This window comes from Carassius auratus, chromosome 20, assembly GCF_003368295.1.
Source record: "Carassius auratus strain Wakin chromosome 20, ASM336829v1, whole genome shotgun sequence".
Lineage (NCBI taxonomy): Eukaryota > Metazoa > Chordata > Actinopteri > Cypriniformes > Cyprinidae > Carassius > Carassius auratus.
The window spans coordinates 13,182,706-13,201,372 of record NC_039262.1 but is presented as its reverse complement, the minus strand read 5'-3'; the positions used below and the strand labels follow the sequence as shown (position 1 = coordinate 13,201,372).

General features: G+C 39.7%; 4 protein-coding genes across 7 annotated transcripts in view; 1 reads left to right on the top strand and 3 right to left on the bottom strand.

Moving 5' to 3' along the window:
* Positions 1 to 419: 419 nt before the first annotated feature.
* Positions 420 to 1,657, bottom strand: LOC113037933 (serine/threonine-protein kinase pim-3-like). Its single transcript, XM_026195246.1, has 4 exons — positions 1,649 to 1,657; positions 1,233 to 1,611; positions 948 to 1,121; positions 420 to 838 (listed from the first exon to the last, which is right to left on the bottom strand). Exons 1-4 carry the CDS (start codon positions 1,655 to 1,657, stop codon positions 684 to 686), a joined length of 717 nt encoding a protein of 238 aa, XP_026051031.1. The 3' UTR covers positions 420 to 683.
* Positions 1,621 to 3,376, bottom strand: LOC113037838 (uncharacterized). Its single transcript, XM_026195185.1, has 4 exons — positions 3,050 to 3,376; positions 2,261 to 2,716; positions 1,990 to 2,084; positions 1,621 to 1,802 (listed from the first exon to the last, which is right to left on the bottom strand). The coding sequence occupies exons 1-4, from the start codon at positions 3,318 to 3,320 to the stop codon at positions 1,692 to 1,694; spliced, it is 933 nt and encodes a 310-aa protein (XP_026050970.1). The 5' UTR covers positions 3,321 to 3,376; the 3' UTR covers positions 1,621 to 1,691.
* A 2,304-nt stretch (positions 3,377 to 5,680) lies between these two features.
* Positions 5,681 to 8,672, top strand: l3hypdh (trans-L-3-hydroxyproline dehydratase). 2 transcript variants are annotated; one of them, XM_026291180.1, is made up of 6 exons: positions 5,681 to 5,863; positions 6,345 to 6,833; positions 7,038 to 7,207; positions 7,658 to 7,780; positions 7,924 to 8,061; positions 8,142 to 8,672. In XM_026291180.1, the coding sequence occupies exons 2-6, from the start codon at positions 6,353 to 6,355 to the stop codon at positions 8,265 to 8,267; spliced, it is 1,038 nt and encodes a 345-aa protein (XP_026146965.1). In that variant the 5' UTR covers positions 5,681 to 5,863; positions 6,345 to 6,352; the 3' UTR covers positions 8,268 to 8,672. The 2 variants fall into 2 exon arrangements, with proteins under 2 accessions (XP_026146965.1, XP_026146966.1); XM_026291181.1 differs by having other exon boundaries at positions 5,697 to 5,779.
* Positions 8,673 to 8,825: 153 nt separating this feature from the next.
* The window catches only part of LOC113120993 (disheveled-associated activator of morphogenesis 1-like), a 78,625-nt gene continuing 68,783 nt past the window's right edge, over positions 8,826 to 18,667 (bottom strand). For all 3 annotated transcript variants that reach the window (XM_026291178.1, XM_026291177.1, XM_026291179.1), the window contains 7 exons: positions 18,144 to 18,232; positions 17,271 to 17,439; positions 17,093 to 17,200; positions 12,893 to 12,953; positions 12,689 to 12,820; positions 10,786 to 10,956; positions 8,826 to 10,076 (listed from right to left, as the gene is read on the bottom strand). In XM_026291178.1, the coding sequence (XP_026146963.1) occupies positions 9,864 to 10,076; positions 10,786 to 10,956; positions 12,689 to 12,820; positions 12,893 to 12,953; positions 17,093 to 17,200; positions 17,271 to 17,439; positions 18,144 to 18,232 (943 nt within the window). In that variant the 3' untranslated portion in view covers positions 8,826 to 9,863. The remainder of the gene's footprint in view (positions 10,077 to 10,785; positions 10,957 to 12,688; positions 12,821 to 12,892; positions 12,954 to 17,092; positions 17,201 to 17,270; positions 17,440 to 18,143; positions 18,233 to 18,667) is intronic.

Sequence of the window (18,667 nt, the reverse complement as noted above, 5' to 3'; positions counted from 1 at the left end):
CCAAACCTTCTTTCTTAGCTTGAACATTTGGGCAGCATTACGCAAATATATCAAGCCGGTAGTCCTCAAAGTTCTGCAGTTAGATGAGTTTACCAGTCTGGTAAAGGTTTCTAACATTCCATGTTTTTATTTGAGTAATCGATTTCACGCTGAAAGAGACCATACATCTGCAGTTGGACTTTCTTGTAACGATTAAATATAACTGAGGTTTGCTTCATGTTTGGCCCCACAGCCAACCCTCTTCCTTTTATCTGGGCTTGAGACTGGCACTGTGAGGGTTACCATTAATATATATTTATTATTATAAGAAAAAATATGTTATTTATATATAAATATGTTTACACCCCTACGCCTGTAATAAATTCTAAGTAAAAAGATGTTATAATAAATGTTTTAAATTGAAAAAGTATACAACCATGTACAATATATTCAATATACTTTATTTTTGTTAAAACAACATTTTAGGATCCCTAACATATTTAACCATTTTACACATAACGCCTATGTGAAGGCATGTTAAAATAAATATTTTAAATAGAAAAAGTATAAAACTACTTTAAAAAATATACATGCATCTCTAAATACATGATTTTTCTAGTAATAAGGCCTCAGCCGAGGCATGGAAAGGCCACTCATGTCATCTTGCCAGAAACAACACTGACAGTATGAACATACTGTACTCCTCATCGATAACGTGAATGCTGTTTAGATGCTTTCCTGTTAATTGGCAGGGCATTGGGAAAACCCAACACAAACCAGTCATGGTAAATCATCTGCTCCAGGGCAATCCTGTGCTCTGGATAACACTGCAGACAAGCCCATAAAAATTGGATGCACTCTGTGCAAAAAATAGATGAGAGATATTTGATTATTATCTTAACTTTACACATACTATCTTTAGCTTTATACATGCTACATAATCATTAATACTTTGCTGAAAATCTTACCTTGTGACACTGCAAATACAGACTGGTTGCTGCCCAAGCAGTACAAGTCTCTATCTTTTGGAAAACGCCCATGCAGCATTGTAAACAGGAGCACCCCTAATGAATACACTGTTGCGGGCTTTGCGTGATATCTGCCTCTGTCATGATATTCTGGAGGGATGTATGGTTTTGTACCTGGGGGAAAGAAATTGTGTTAGATGTTTATAACACAAGCATGTTGACTACATACAGAATGCATCTGAGTGAGCAAATCAGTCTGATAGCAAAGCGATGCGTAATGCTTACCATAGCAGGTGCTGTAGCCTGAATCCTTCACGAGGTTCCCACACCCAAAGTCAATCAATTTGATCTCCAAAGTTGTCAGGTTCACAAGCACATTTTCCAGCTTGATGTCACGATGGAAAACGCCACGATTGCAGCAAAAGTTAGCGGCATAAATGACTTGCCACATGATGTACTGTGCTATCTGCTCTTTGAGGCGACCTCCGCTGCATTTCAAAAGTTTTGCCATATCCATGCTTGGCACGGGGCGCTCCATGACTATTAAGTAGTAGTCTGGGTCGTCCTGCCAGTCCAGCATTTCAATTATATGTGGACAGCTGGGTTTCCTATCGATGATGACTGCCAACGCAATCTCTACAGGAAGAGGTTTGGGGTGAAACGCCTGAAAAAATGATCATTACATTGAAGTCATTTGCCACATTGTTCATCAAGGGAAGTTTGCCTATTGAAATGTGATTAACATCAATATGAGACGGTGTTATGAGATGATAAACAATGAATGAGAAGAAGAAGCATACTCACAGTGGTGATATATTTAGTGTGTTTCGTCTTTTTGACATATTTCACAGCCACCTGATTACCAAAGCAAGGAATAAACAATTAACAGAGATGATTTCATTACAGACATTAATTCTGAAGAGAAGTACATCAACAAGCAGTAAATTAAATCCTAATAAAGTGTTTGGTCAGTCTTAAAAAGTTAAGTTATCTAAATAGTGAATATGAGATTAATTCAAAAGGAAGTAAAAAGACTAAATACCTTAAGACCATCCTTAACACGAGTCCCTTTTCGCACTGACCCGAATCCTCCTTCACCCAGCCTGCCACCAAATTTGTACCGCCAACAAATATGATCTGTTGACAGAAAAATTGACAGAAAATTTAATTCTTATTCATTTTATAATAAAAATTCATTTGACACACTGGATGATCATTTTAATGAACTGCAACAAAGCTAAATGGTGATAGAATGTATTACAAAAATGTACTGTACATATTACAGCTGTTTTGGGTTATGGCAGTAAAGTTACCTTTGTCCAGCTCTCCTGTTGCACCAGAGTCTACTGGAGTACACACAGCACTAGCAATGCCCATATCTACTTGAGGATGCCTTGCAGAGGCAATGCCCCCATCTTCTTTGGGAAGCACTGCAAGGGCAATGCCCCCATCTATTTTGGAATGCTGTACAGAGGCAACGTCCCTCTCTGCTTTGGGTCTCACAGCAGAGTTAATGTCCTGATGTATGAGACTCTCTGCAGAGGCAATGTCCTCATCTGCAACTGCAGAGGCAATGTCCTCATCTGCAACTGCACAGGCAATGGCACTGTGTGCTATGGAGGTCACTGCAGAGACAAAGCTGTCATCATCTGACAGATGCACTGGAGAGTCAGTGCCTTTACCTGCTGATGAACACACTGAAATGTCGAGGACCGCCGGTTGAAGGACATCTTCAGTGTACTCAGCAGTGGGGGTCAGTTCCTTGAGGCCTAAAATGCAAATAAAGAATAAAATATTATGATTATTAAATTGCAAATCCATGTTTAATTGTTTTTCACTTAGAGGCAATTTTTTTCTTTTCTTTTTTGCAATTTGAAAAAGCAAACTTTTCTAGATGATGTAAATTGATATTTTAGATCTTAAAAAAATATTGAGTGGTTTGGCAATGAACCCTAAGAAAGTTATCTAACATCAAACTCAGATAAAAAATGCATAACATAATTTCAATCCAGTTGTTCATTTTAGTTTCCGTTATTTAAAAGTCACACATTAAACATTAAAACCAATAATGGAGTAACTGTTTAAGAAAAATTCAATTTTACTTTGACTATGCCTCCGGTATGTTCCTGTTCCCAATACAGAAGTCTGGTACAGCTTCTCAGCCTTAGCCACACTGTACTTTTTTCTTCTTAAGTGCCACCTCCAAAACCTCTTCCTTTCTCTCTTATTCTTTTCTTTCCCTGCCTCACTACCACCGCCCACATCAGCCACACAAGCCCCAACAGGGGTCTCATTATCCTGATCAGGATGGGGTTGGGGTGTCCTTTTTAACAAAGTCCTTAGACGATTCAGTGCTTTGCTTAATAGGCCCATTTTTACACAGGTTACCGATAATACTGCTCTACTTTTACAGGACTTTGATATCCGACTACTTCAAACCTTCAAATGAGCAGGAGAGAATCGCGCCTTTTATATATGCTGGCGAAAATTCTAAAAGTGACGTCATTATGTCGCATGCAGAAGTACGAAACATTATTCAAAACATAACAAAATCAATGGCTAAAGTGTCAGAGAATCAAATGACGTCATGAAAGTGTCGGGAATTTCCCCTACTTATTAAAAAGCTACGTTCATTACAGTAGCGAACATCATAAACGTGATAAACATCAGCCGGACACAACCTCAATATATATAGCTATATATATATATATATATATATATATATATATATGTATGTATGTATGTATGTATGTATGTATGTATATATATATATATATATATATATATATATATATATATATATATATATATATATATATATATATATATATATATAAACAAATTACAAAGATTTAAACTTTGTATACATTATTCGCCTTATACAGTTATTCATTGTTTATATAATTAAGTAATAGTATTTTTATTCGTAAAGTAGCTAACTGCAAATATTACAACAATGATTTCTTAAGCAGCATTCATTTTGAAGTAGGTAATGATATAAACGGTGGTTAAATTAATTATTAATTTAGTATACAACATTTTCATGGAAACGGTAATAAACATATCTGTGCGATTTTGGAGGGTCTGAAATAGATGTTGCTCAATCAGGACATTAAAAATATACACATCATAATTTATTCAGAGAAATAACTGACTATATACAGTACGGATTTAAAGACATTAAGCTTTATTTCCAAGATAGTATTTAAGCTTTTCATTTCATTGTAGAGCAATATTATCAGAGGTTATTGCATTATTCATTGCAATATATTCGAATCCTTTTCTGATACTAAAACGTTTATGTGTAATAATTCCTGAATAATTATGTTCATAAAGAAATAAGGTATATTTTTGTGTTGGAGGTACCTGTGTCTGCAGTATGCAGCAGACACACCCACTTAAATAACTACGTTTTGGATAATTTCATTTCCTATTTTTAGGAGGTTTACAAATTGCTTTATGGCTTCAATTTTTAATTCGCACTTGTGGGCGGCGCTGAAACGCTGCTTTAATCTGATTGGTTGAATCGCTCCGCCTTCAGCTCAGTCTTTTCTTTCAGGCAAAATAAGAGTCAGTACTATAATGTCTGAAACCACCGCTCACTGTTAATTAACATAATATTTAATTCAGATGTTGCTGGGCACATAATTTGCGCTGCTGTGACTTGCAAGTGACCCCTTTCAATTATTTCTAGGTTATAGTATTGTATGAATATTGTCCCACTGATAAATACAGAGCAAATAGTTTTGTCTCCTTGGATAAAAGTGGAAATAAAAATGAACAATAGACTGAACATTTCCACGATTATATGTCTGTAACACTTACCCCCTCTCGTCTTTAAAGTCAAACAGGACTGGGTATGTGTGTGACATTAATAAATAATTGTGAAAATAAAGTTAAATCTATTAAATCAATTAGTAATATTAGTTTTATTGCATACTAAATTGGTTAATGTTTCTCTTCTTAGCTTAGTTGGGTTTTGTGAAAGCCAACATATATTTGAACATTATTATTATTTATTATAACAGTAATTGAAACGGACTAAAACTTTCACCAAATTCAGCTCAGATCTTTAGACTCGCCTGCCTCGCGTTGCTGTAACTGGTCAGACTTTTACCTTCTCAAAAAATCCTAGTGACTTTTGTTATCTGAGCAATGAAGGCCTTAAAACCTAATGTCCACTAGAGGGGACGACAGGATTTCTGTTTAAATCAGTTTAAATGACCAATAAATACACGAATTTCATGTGTACTGCCTTGAATATGCCATATCTGTGTACAAGAATAAACGTCACACTTCAAACTGTACAATTTCTTAAATCACATGCACTGAATGTAAAGAGCTAATGTCAGGACGCTCAGTCCTGCTCCTGGAAGGCCAGTGTCCTGCAAAGTTTAGCTACCCCGAATAAACACACCTAAGATAAGCAAGGTCTTCAGGATCAGCAGCAATGTCCAAGCAAGTGAGAACATGGGTCTGCAGGTTCAGGAATGGGTTTTAAATCTATAAATTAATTTGTACAGTTGTGTGTCTGCATGTAGAGGTGGAACCACGACTGAGATGCCCTTGAGCAATATTGCTCTATAATGATCATTGGTTAAAACTAACTTAGGACGAGCTAGCAACTGATAGCAACATATCAATCCGATCACTTTTAGATTGGTTCCTTCAGGATGATACATTATTAAGTTTAATTGTACTTCTCATCCAGGCCACAGAGAGGCAATAAAGAGCCACTGCACAACCGTCCAACTGGACTGGAGTTTGGAAAAGCATAACACTAAAGGTCGTAAAACGAGCAGGTTTTAGTTAACAGACGCTGTTATTCAAATGTAAGGTTTTCTGTTTGTTGACGTTTTCACTGAACGTGCTGTCTTTCTCATAAGTTTCAACAGTGTAACGTTACAGCTGTGACGGTAAGATACTTTTTGCATGATCTCAAATAGTTTCAGGAAACCAGCGCTAGACAGTTCTGTTCGCTGTTAACGTTACAGTTACATTTGTGCATTATTCCTAGGATTAGGGTAAGGGGTCTAATTGGCCTGTTGTAAGAAAATGTGCTTTTTTATGGTCCCAGAATGCATGAAGATCAAACATATAATTATTTAATGGAATATTAAACATTGAACATTAAAAAGCTCAAGGATGCCATTTCCCACCCAGAGTTCTTACGTTACCAAAAAGACATACTCGTTTAGTGTCAGTGTAGATAGTCTGAATGGGTAAGTCATCCTTACTAAAACAGAAATGTATCTTGTCTTATTCTTATTAGCATAATTCTGCATATAAAAAGTCATTGCATGCCAAATCTGGGACAATGCCTTCTACTTACATTAGTTTAGAGACTATTTCAAGTATATTTTTCATTCAACATGTTGTTTATTTTTTCCACTACAGACTGCTGTATGGAGTTCCCAAAGCTCCCCCCTCACTCCGGCTCGGTGTTATCAGTGCTGGACATGCACACAGGCGGAGAGCCGCTGCGTATTATCCTGAGTGGGTATCCAGAGGTGAAGGGCGACACCATCCTTGCCAAACGACGCTATGTGAGAGAGCATCTCGATCATCTTCGCAAGGTGTTAATGTTCGAGCCCCGTGGTCACTATGACATGTACGGAGCCCTGCTGGTCAGAAGTGAGTTAGCAGAGGCGGATCTCGGCGTCTTGTTCATGCACAACGAAGGGTACAGCACCATGTGTGGCCACGCTGTCATTGCTCTCGGGCGCTTTGCGGTGGATTATGGCTTGATCAAAGCCCCCACTTCACCAGAGACGCAGATAAACATACACTGCCCCTGTGGCTTAGTGAAGGCCTTTACACAGTATTCCAATGGAAAAACTGGAGCTGTCAGATTCCACAGTGTGCCAGCCTTTGCTTTCGCTACAGGTGAGCAATATGGTGTGGTCATGACAATATGATCATAAAACATTTGCAAGTTTATGTTCAAATCATGTGTCACTTTGAAACATATTTTTAAATGGTATTTCATTAATCACTTGCCAAACTTGTATATGTATGTGTTAGTATAATATCATATTTAAATTGTCTTTGAGAGAGCTGTTTCATTCTTTGCCATCCTTGTTTTTTTAGATGTGTGTGTCTCGGTACCAGGATATGGGTCCATCACTGTGGATATCAGTTATGGTGGAGCTCTTTATGCTTTTGTGAGTTCTGAGAAATTTGGACTGGATGTGAACAAGTCCAAGACCCGAGATCTGGTGGATGCAGCCATTGCTGTGAGTGATGCTGTGAAATCCCAGGTAACTGCTGTTGTTGTTAACTAAAACTAGCTTAGAAGGCATTTTTGTTAATTGAAATGAGCTAAAATAAAATCTAAATATCACTTAAAAACTGAAGAACATTAGAAATGTTCACCTTAGTAATTCATTGAAGGTTTAAGGTGAAATACTAAAATTAGTAAAACTTAAAATAAAATAAAGCTATTTAGAAAAAAAAAATCTTATGTTAAAAACACATACCATGACTAAAACGTACTCACTCAAATTAAAATGAAAACTGGAATATAAAAATAAAGCTAATTCAAAAATAATGATGAAATTAAAATAAAATTAGATTCTTAAGATTTTATATAAAAAAAATAAAAAAAAATTGGGCAAGTGAAGGAAACATAAACCTACTTTATTCAGCATTGTATTTTATTAGTCTGTAATTTGCATAATTGACCGGACTAATCGTTGCGATGACTCTAGGTAAAGCTGCACCATCCAGTCAGTGAGGATCTGGCCTTCCTCTATGGCGCAATCCTTACTGACGGCAAAGATGCTTTTTCTGAAGAGCCCACGGCCAATGTGTGTGTGTTTGCTGATGCACAGGTAAAATCAGTTGTTTATTTGAATCCATGTAAAGGAAGTTCTGGACTTTAGGACTGTTCACTTCATCCTAGAATGAAATAATTTGGTTGATGGCGACTGGTCTTTTGCTCTTTGTGACTGAGGTTTGTTATATGTGTTGTCAGGTGGACAGAAGCCCTACAGGGTCAGGCGTCACTGCTCGTATAGCTCTTCAGTACCATAAAGGCCTGATTGGACTGAACCAGACCAGAAGCTTCAAGAGTGGAGCTACAGGATCAGTGTTTACAGGAAAAGCAATAGAAGTACCTGTCATTTAAGGGTCTAGTCCTGAAAATGTAGCTTATATTCTTTAACAAATCCAGTAATCAACCTGTTGTTGCAGGAGACCACGTGTGGGGACTTCAGGGCTGTGGTAGTGGAGGTCACAGGTCATGCTCACTACAGCGGTGTGGCCAGCTTCACCCAAGAGAGCGATGACCCTCTGAGAGGAGGTTTTCTTCTGCGCTGACTTAAAGATTACAACTGATATTTCTGCTTCTGATGTGATCGCAGAGTATCACAGGTTTTCTGAGCTCAGAGACATGTGAATCTTCTGATGGAGGTTCTTTATAAAGGAAATCATGATTAGACATTGAATAAACATATTATATAGTTTTTTTAACTTTTTTTTTTTTTTACCATACACCAACAATTACTTCTATATTTCACAAAAATATAGTTTTCATTCTTATAATGTTTGGTTCTATTAAGGGTGACAAGTTTAACATTGTAATTGCTAATATTGCCCACCAGAGGACATCATCTGAAGTGTAGTGACATTGTTTTTAATCATTTTCAAATAACATTTGGAATGTTTTTGCCTGATGAAGACTGCATGACTGAAACATTATATTAAAATGTGATTCATGAGCTATAGCAGTGTGGGCTTCTATGTACTGTGTGTGTGTGTGTGTGTATTTATTTCTTTATTTTTTTATATATGTATATAATATATATAATGTTTCTTTTTTTGCATTAACATTCACTAACAATCAGACGAAACTTAAATTGACAACATAAAAGAAAATACGACTCGGATTCTTCCATTTATTCTCTTATGATTCATCTGACAATGGAAGGTTGTGTTTTCATTAAATTATAAAATTCCAATGGAGGTATCTTACACTGAAAAAGGAAACTTTGCAACTTTTACAACATAAACTAGGCTGCTAATAAAAAGCCAGGAGAGATTCCAGACAGGATGGAAGAACGTTAAGGGAAGAAGAGTATTGCCTTGATCCAGTTACTTACAGAGCATTTTAAATATGACTTCATTTCACATGAAAACTCCTCAAACAGAGACCAACACTTGACATCAGAAACTGCATAGAGTCTGTACAATGACCATCCAAAGTGTTTGAGACAACATAGGCTCCAGAGGCCCCTAAAAACACACCTTTAAAAAACCATTCCCAGTCAGTCTGTATTGAATATCACAATGCAGTCCTCTTTCTGAAAAAGCAACCCAGAACCCTGGTTATCAATATCAGTAATATTCCTTTAAAACACTCACACACACACACAAAAAAAACACCTTTTGTCTAAAGGGCAAAATCCTTCTCTTAAAGGTGTACAGTCACTTTACAGCTTTTCACTGACCTATGTACAGACTTGTCATTGAATCTTTAAATAACATCTATTCCCACTTTGAATCAGTCAGAAAAGCAAGAAATGGAGACATTCAGATGAGTGTTACTTTTGGCGATTTGTTTGGTTACAGGAAGAAAAATTGGGGTTGACAAGATTTGCAGTTTCTATGGTCAAATGAGCCGAGTTTCAGTAAACCCACAGTTATCTCAATTTCTGATAATATTCAGGTGCTCCAGCACTCTTGATGAAATAAATCATTAAATTAGGTTTATTTGGCAGCTGTTTTCCTAATTTCTGAGAGTCTTTTCTCTCTCGTTTGGACAGGTTTCCCATTACAGTCACATGACACATGATAAGCTGACCGTCTTTGGGTAAACATGCTTTCCTCTGAGGGGATTCACCAGATTCACCACCACAGGGAGGTTGTTGGGTTGTAATGAAATGCGTCTCAGTGGTTGGTCAGCTTGACCGCCGTTCAGAAGTTGAGCTTGGTAATTGGACGCTCCCTGCCGGCATCGGACGTCTGGCTGTTGATGCGTTTGCGATTGCGCTTCATCTTGGACAGATCTTTATCGAAAACCTCTCCAGAACGCAAAGCTGACACCAGGTCGTCAAACTCGCCCCCATCATCCTCTCCGTTCTCTTTGGCTTTTCGAGCCTTCTTCTCTTTCTCCCTCTGCTCCTTGAGCTGAAAGATATCGAAAAGATGATGTCAGATTTGGCAGTGAATGGGTGAAAAATGAAGAGATGAGTTATGGACCTCTTAAGTGTTTTGGCTAGAGCATTAATGCATTATTCTAGTATTGCAGCAGATGCTGTCAATTGATTAAGGATGTGTTCACACTTGTCACGTTTGGTTCAATTAAAACGATTGCTCTGTTAGTGCGCTTCGTTTGAGTAAGTGTGAACGCTGCTGTTGGAAACTTGGTACGCACCAAACAAGCGGACTGAATCCAAACGAACGTGAATGGGAACGTTGATGTTATACACCAAGTCAAATATACCTTCTTTTCTTGTTTTGAGTGTTCTGTCACAAAATATACGTCATTTATCCCAACCAATCAGGTTATGAACTTATCACTGCCTTTTGTTTCGGTAACTATAGGTTCGCTGTTAAAAATGCCAGTGTGAATGCCATTTTCCTTTTTGGTCTGGACCAATTTAACCAAACGAACGGAACAACATGTATGACACACGCTAACGTTATCAGCTGAGATTTTTTATGTTTAAAAATATAAATTAAAAGTAGCGAAATACTTGTTGTAAAATATAGTATATTTGCGAACATTCAAAAAACAAATACACGTATTACTCATTTAAGATAACAACAATAATAAATAATTAAATGATGAATTATTAAAAACTTCAAAATTAACTGAATTTGAAAGCTCACGGACCTGAGCCTCCATCCGTGCCCTGCGCTCCTCCTCTTCTTTGCGTCGGCGCATGTTCTCGTTCTCTTGACGGGCCTCTGCAAAGGACTGCAAGAACTGGTCGAATATCCCAAAGAACTCATCGGGCTGCATCTTATCAGCATCTTCACCAAAGTGCTTGACTGCCTTTAAGAACTGGAGAACAGGAGCACTGGTCATATGAAAGTTATTTCCTGCTCTCTTTACTTTCAGAGTAATGATGTGAACATGAATACTTCAAGAAAATCCTGAGGAAAAGCCTCAAGAAAAACTCGTAAATATTTTAGAGGAACAAACATGGCTCATAATCCAGCTGAGGGACATTTTTTTATTTATTTAAAAAAAGGTAGGAAAAGTAGCATAAAACTTGTATCATATATGATATTTAAATAAAATAAATATTCGTTATATATATATATATATATATATATACATATATATATATATATATATATATATATATATATATATAAAGAATGTTCTACAGTCCAAAGAAAGTGCAAACCAAGAGGAACAAATTGCAGTGAAATGGCCAGGCAGCATTATAACAAACTCTGGGGGTCTAATGAACTTCTGGTAAATGAAGTGTGTGACACACTGCTAGTTATCCGGTCACCGGTAGCCAAGCATAAATTGGTGTTGTTAACCCAGATTTCTCCAGTGACTGACTGCAGGCTGAACACAGGGGACTGAAGTCTTGCCGTGGCACTGCTGCTGCCTCGTGCCGTCTCACCACAGGGGAGGAGGACTAGTCTTCCCACAATGCCTTTGATGTGCCTTTATCACTGCCATATGGAACAGCTCCTCCGTGGGCCTGTATGTGCCTGAGCCAAGGGGCATATTTTTATTTCTCCTTTGCCCTGCTTTTATATCTCTTCTTATCAGTCTCAGACTTCAGACAAGAGGCCTAGGTTGGGTTGCAGATCCATCTTTTCTGCTATAGAATGCACGTGGCATGTTATGGTGCATTTATGTGTGTAAATTTATGTGTACATTTTACCTCATGATAGCATTATAAAGAAAAAGGCTCATTAAAAAGTAGTAAAATGTAATTAAAAAAAGTTTTTCAGAGTCTTTCAAATATTAATAAGCAGTGAAAGATATATTTTTTTCTAATAAATGTTTTTATGCAAAAAAAAAGAAACAAATATACATATATATATATATATTATTAGAAAAAAATATATCTTTCACTGCTTATTAATATTTGAAAGACACTGGAAAACCCCAAAACAAAAAGAGATGATGATATCATAACGAGGACCCCTGTGTGTATCAAGTCAGTAAGACTCCTAAATATCAAATCATTTGCAGTGGTGGTATTGTTAACTAATATTTTTCAGTAATTTAAATAAAACTAAAACAAACAAACAAAACATAAGTGTGGTGTTACTAATATATATTAATAATACGTCCTATTTATTAAACAATAATTATATGCATTAAATAATAAATAATATATCATAGAAATATGACGTTAACATGAACACAAAGAGTACATTTTAAAAAACTTAAATGTGGGCTGTCCCATTTATGAGATATATTAACATTCAAAACCCATTTCCCCTCAAAGGACTGAAGATATTGTTAAGCGTGCGTGTTTACAGCTGCCTCCCTCTGCACAGATGGACTTTTCGAAAGCAATAAGAGTTAAATGTTCTGTTCCCTCTCTGTGTCCTGTGGGGCCCCCAGAGGCCAGTGAAAGTGCCAGGGTCACTACACAGGAAGCGTTCACAGCGAGAGGCTGAAGGTCAGCTCCTGCACGCAGCAGGACGTCCAGAGTGAGCGCAGCCTGTTCCTCCAGCTGGCCTTTGAAGGAAATGCTGAGCACCAGGATGTGCATCTTAAAAATACACACTCAAACAAATGCAGAGCAACACACACTCACCAGTTCTTTGGCCTCACTGAGGGAGTCCTCGACATCAGAGAAGCTGAAACTGGCCACTGTGATGAACTGGCTGACTACTGACACAAACTTATCCCCATACTCCTGAGGACGCTTCTTCTGGAATTCTAGCTCCTGCATGAGAGACAGACACGCTGTACATGATTTGCTTTTAAGCCTGAAAAAGAGGAATCATGCAGCACTTACGCTCTCTACGCTCTTTAAGCCACTGCGAAGATTATTGATCTCCTTCTCCAGTTCAGTCATGCTGGAAAGACACAATCACAGAGATCCCACTCATTGTATGTGATCAATAAAAAAAAAAATCAATAAAAAATATGTGAGCAAGTTCATAAAATTTTTTTTTACAGCAACTTAAAATTTACCAGCGAGAATTATACATTTTAATGTTTTATGTTTAAATTAATCATCAATGAGCAATACATTTGTAACAGTATTTATTACAACAGTTAGTTTACAGTATGTTATCTCGGGTCCATTAAAATAATATAAAAAATGACTAACTTTAGATTTGAATAATGTAAATGTTGACCTTTTAATCTAATTTAAACGATTAAATGTTTCTTTTTTTTTATACCAAAATGAGTTTTTTAATATTTCTATCATATTTAAATACCATGTTTTATAGCAATTTAATTATTAAATATTTCTATATTTGTATATGTACTGTACATCTCTCAGTCACAGTCAGCTGTATATGGGCCCTTTTTAAATAAATGGCCATGTAACAAAAATCTCCATATGCCATACAGGCTGACCATTTTTAGCCTTTTATCCAAACAGGTCACACTGATATGAAGCACAGATATGTCTAACAGGCATTTATCTGAACTTTAACCCCTGTGATAGCACTGAAGTGACTCCATTAGTCAGATACTGCATATAATGTGTGTGAACCGAGCCGAGCTATTCTTAGTTGCCCAAATGACCTCAGTAGGACTGATAGCCGCTTGTCTTCAATCTTTGCATCCTTTATTCCTCCCTCCAGACACAAATAGGCCATTATAACAGGTTATTATGGACAAATCTGTCAGGTTTTGGTAAGGGAGGAACTCAGGTGCAGACAGGATTTACAACACAAACAGGTTTATTACAAAAAGGGGAAAACAAAAACCCACGAGGGGGAAAACAGGACTAGGGCAGATACAACAAATACTAAACAGGACTGATCAGACAAGATAAACAAAGACTCAAAACTAGAGAACACTAACTACAAATAACACTCACGGTTATACAGGGACTTCAGAGGTACAATCACAAGCGTAGAACACATATGTAGTACAATCACAATGACAGGTACACAAATCACAAGTGATGAACAATGAACCGACGCAAGACAGAGCACACTAGGAGATCTAAATAGGGGGAACAATCAAGACACGACAGGTGGCACAGATGGGACAATCAAGACACGACTAGGTTAACAAGGGGGGCGGGGCAAGGGAACGAGACAACACAAGCACATGGCCCAAAGACAAGGCCATGCGCTTGTACACAAAACACGGGTCTGTCATGATCCTGCCTCAAGACTAGGAAAAATCAAGGACACGAGGGCAGAATCATGACAGAACCCCTCCCTTAAGGAGCGGCTTCCAGACGCTCCTCAAGGGAACATCAAACACGGGACACGACTGACATGACAGACTGGGACACCGACACAAACCAACAAGACATGACAAATAATAACAAAGGCAGACATGAATACACGACGGCAGGGTTAGGGTGACAAATCAAAAAAAACAAACAGGGAAGGGGAGGAGGCGGGACCACAAAGTTCATGGGGGACAGACCAGGGTGAGTGGGTGGGGCAGGAGTTTTAGGAGGACAGGACGAAGGCTGACGACGGGGGGTACGGGCAGGTCTGGGTGGTGAGGGGCGGGGAGGGGTCTCGGGACAACTGACAGGGGACATGATAGGAGCAGACAAGGGACGCGGGGCAACACTTACGGGACGCGGGGCAAGACTTACGGGACGCGGGGAGACGACAGCTGGACACGGGGGGACAACATCTACTGGACACGGGACGACAACATCTACTGGACACGGGACGACAACATCTACGGGACACGGGACGACAACATCTACGGGACACGGGGCAACATCTACTGGACACGGGGGGACAACAGGACACGGGACATCTACGGGACACGGGGCCACATCAACCGGACACGGGGAGACAACGGCTGGACACTTAGGACTTCTGGGGACAGGGTCAGGGGACAAAACAGGACTGACGGGGACTTCTAGGATTTGGACAAGACTAGACAAATAATCAGAAAAGGCTTTAGCCGCTAAGACAATTGGCATCTCCTTACGAGATGAGATACACTGAACTAAAGTCTTTGCTGCAGAGTCGGCCGCGGCACTCTCCTGCGCTCTCACGACTGCCGACTTGCATACTGCCCTCTTCTTTGCCGGCTCGGGCACGCCAGCGCTCACCGCTGCTGGCTCGGACACGCTCACCGCTGCTGGCTCGGGCACGCCAGCGCTCACCGCTGCTGGCACGGGCACGCCAGCTCTCACCGCTGCTGGCACGGGCACGCCAGCTCTCTCCGCTGCTGGCTCGGGCACGCTCACCGCTGCTGGGTCGGGCACACCAGCGCTCTCCGCTGCTGGCACGGGAACGCCCACCGCTGCTGGCACGGGCACGCCAGCGCTCTCCGCTGCTGGCACGGGCACGCCAGCGCTCTCCGCTGCTGGCACGGGCACGCCAGCGCTCTCCGCTGCTGGCACGGGAGGAGACAGGGTCACAGGACCGGCAGGCCCCCTCTTCCTCCTCTTCCTCCTTGGGCGCGGTGCAGAGGCCACAGCTGGGTCAGAGGCGGGTTGGGGGAGTTTGGTCTCGGGCAGGGCAGTCTCGGACGCCGAAGACTCAGAAGTTGACTCCCATGAAAACCGTCTCCCTCGTTTCATGGGGAGACTGCTGGCTGAGGAGGGCACCTCAGGACTCTGGGAGGGGCTTGCCTGACCCCCCAGGGTTGCCACGGCCAGGACACGACCCTCCGGGATCGCCGGCAGCTGGGTAGGTGGGGACCTCTGGGGCTCCTCCTCTCGCCCGCTCGCTCCGGAACGACCTCCCCTGGTCCCCCGGAACACCACAAGGCGAGAGCCCTCAAAACAATCTCGCTGGCTGGCTGATGCCATCCAGCATTGCCTCCTGTCTGCTGAGTTCCTTGGTGGTCGGTTCATTCTGTCAGGTTTTGGTAAGGGAGGAACTCAGGTGCAGACAGGATTTACAACACAAACAGGTTTATTACAAAAAGGGGAAAACAAAAACCCACGAGGGGGAAAACAGGACTAGGGCAGATACAACAAATACTAAACAGGACTGATCAGACAAGATAAACAAAGACTCAAAACTAGAGAACACTAACTACAAATAACACTCACGGTTATACAGGGACTTCAGAGGTACAATCACAAGCGTAGAACACATATGTAGTACAATCACAATGACAGGTACACAAATCACAAGTGATGAACAATGAACCGACGCAAGACAGAGCACACTAGGAGATCTAAATAGGGGGAACAATCAAGACACGACAGGTGGCACAGATGGGACAATCAAGACACGACTAGGTTAACAAGGGGGGCGGGGCAAGGGAACGAGACAACACAAGCACATGGCCCAAAGACAAGGCCATGCGCTTGTACACAAAACACGGGTCTGTCATGATCCTGCCTCAAGACTAGGAAAAATCAAGGACACAAGGGCAGAATCATGACAAAATCTCAATGGCCATTCAAACTCACTGTACCTTTTGTCCCTGGAACATATTTTTATTTGTTAAATAAATGACACTGACTTATAGAGCGAGTCAAACAAACAGAATCCTTTATTTCATTCACTCTACCCCCTCAAATGAGATGACGGTCTTGTGACTTCACTTGTGGACCGAGCATGATTACATTAGTCTTGCTGGCGTGACTAGAAAGTAGTTTAGTGGCCGTTCTACTGTACATTTGGATAGTTCCTCTAAAGCAACGACACAAAATTAGAAAGTATTTTCCAAAGGGTAAGAATGTCACAAGCATATCTCTCACACTTCGGCCCAGATTTGCTGGCACGCAGGTCTCGAGAGGTCATCGAGTGGAGATCTCTCTGCTTTGGTGGCATGTAAGCATGTAGCTCTCTTCCACTTATATATTTCAGCACACAAAGGGCCCCATTTCCTCCAACTATGATTTAGGGTTTTGCTCTGCATATGTGACTAACCAAAAGCTTGTATGACCCACAGCATGGATTGAAGCCCAGTGGTTGGCGGGAGTGACACCACAAAAACGATTTCCAAAATCCATTTAGCTCAAGTAGACCCTAAAGGCCTGTAAATTCGTAAAGCTGATGATAGAAGCACACACCAGCCACTCCGAAACTATACCTACTTTACTTTTGCAGCTCCCGGCACGTTCTGCAGCTCCTCTGAGAAGATCATGACTTTAGAGTACTTCTTCTCCAGAATGGTGATCAGGTAGTGTAGGAGAGTGATATTTCTGCAATGGGACAAAGACCACAATAAATGTATGAATATAAAAGCTAGAAATAATGGGCATATCTTCTCACTTGTCGATGCTGGACTTGGTGTCTGCAATCTTGTTGAGTGAGGAGATTTTGAAGCCGTAAGCGTTGCCTCTCTGTCCTTTGTTCATGTAGTTGCCGAACGCCAGCACCACCTCCAGCAACTGCTTGAGATTTCTACTGTGCAGCACCTCTTTTGAGGCCTTGGACAGTGCTGAAAAAGAAACACAAAGAACAAGGCTAAAATGGTTAATGTTCATGAACTATACTGGAACAATACTGTTATCATTATCACTAGCAAATTTAAGCAGTAGAATATTAGTAGAATAGGTATTAATGTTAACTGTAACATCTTGTAATATGGTGAAATATTACAAATTAAAACTATTTCTATTTGAATATACTTTAAAATGTCATTTATTTATTTGATGGTAATGCTGAATTTTCAGCAGCAGTGTCACATGTTCCTTCATTCTAATATTATGAATTGGTGCTCAGTTATTAATAATGGTTCTTATTATTATCATCAAAGTTACAAACAGTTTTTGCTGCTTAATATTTTTGAGGAAACATTATTTCAGAATTCTTTGATGAATGGAAATGTCAAAAGAACAGCATTTATTTGAAAACTTTTATGTATATTTTCTGAATAAAAGCATTAATTTCTATTAAGCCCACACAAACATTTGAATAGTAGTATATAATGGTTTCAGAATAAATGTTAAATAGCATAACCGTTTTCAACATTAATAGCAATAATGATACATGCTTTTTCATTAGCAAATCAGCATATTAGAATGATTTCTGAAGTATCATGTGACACTGAAGACTGGAGTAATGATGCTGACAGCTTTGCCATCGAAAGAATCAAATATGATTTTTGCAATGCAAATGTGTTTAAAGTGCACATGCACAAACCTTCAACTTTAGGTTTAATTTCTGCAATCCTCTCTGCAAACTTCTTTTTGAAGTACAAAGACTGTAACCTCTGCTGGTAATGGTTAATTCTGTATGGAGGACAAAGAGAAAGGATTGTGCCAGGGAAAAATATAAAAGAAGGTCCATTAAAAGGATTGCACACTACATCACCCATTATAGATTCTAAATGAGCGGTAGAGATTTACTGTCTTGTATATGACACAATAAAACACACATGATCTGTATACACAGCATTAATGGTTCCACTGAATAAAGAACAAACAGTCTGAAGCAGTGCTCTGAGCCTGATGCTGCTGTGTTGCATTCAGCAGTCCCGTGTCGGGGACAATCACCTAGGTTGCAGCACTTGCCGAGGGCCTAAACACAGCCTTAGAGACTTAAATCGGACAAGCCAGTCGATTCTTGGAACGATTTGTCTTCCATCCTCTATACTCCAAACACATCAGCCACAGTGGAGTAAAAAAAAAAACTCACTAGGGTCTCATAAACAGAGGAAGAAAAAG

Coding starts and splice junctions, on each gene's coding strand:
- LOC113037933 (XM_026195246.1), bottom strand. Junction 1,122..1,232: donor AGGCTACAGCACCTGCTATG/GTAAGCATTACG, acceptor TCTTTCCCCCAG/GTACAAAACCATACATCCCT. Junction 839..947: donor TGTATTTGCAGTGTCACAAG/GTAAGATTTTCA, acceptor TTTTTTGCACAG/AGTGCATCCAATTTTTATGG.
- LOC113037838 (XM_026195185.1), bottom strand. CDS start 3,320: ATGGGCCTATTAAGCAAAGCACTGAATCGTCTAAGGACTTTGTTAAAA. Junction 2,717..3,049: donor ATACCGGAGGCATAGTCAAA/GTAAAATTGAAT, acceptor TTTGCATTTTAG/GCCTCAAGGAACTGACCCCC. Junction 1,803..1,989: donor GTGTTAAGGATGGTCTTAAG/GTATTTAGTCTT, acceptor TTTGGTAATCAG/GTGGCTGTGAAATATGTCAA.
- l3hypdh (XM_026291180.1), top strand. CDS start 6,353: ATGGAGTTCCCAAAGCTCCCCCCTCACTCCGGCTCGGTGTTATCAGTG. Junction 6,834..7,037: donor AGCCTTTGCTTTCGCTACAG/GTGAGCAATATG, acceptor TTGTTTTTTTAG/ATGTGTGTGTCTCGGTACCA. Junction 7,781..7,923: donor GTGTGTTTGCTGATGCACAG/GTAAAATCAGTT, acceptor ATGTGTTGTCAG/GTGGACAGAAGCCCTACAGG.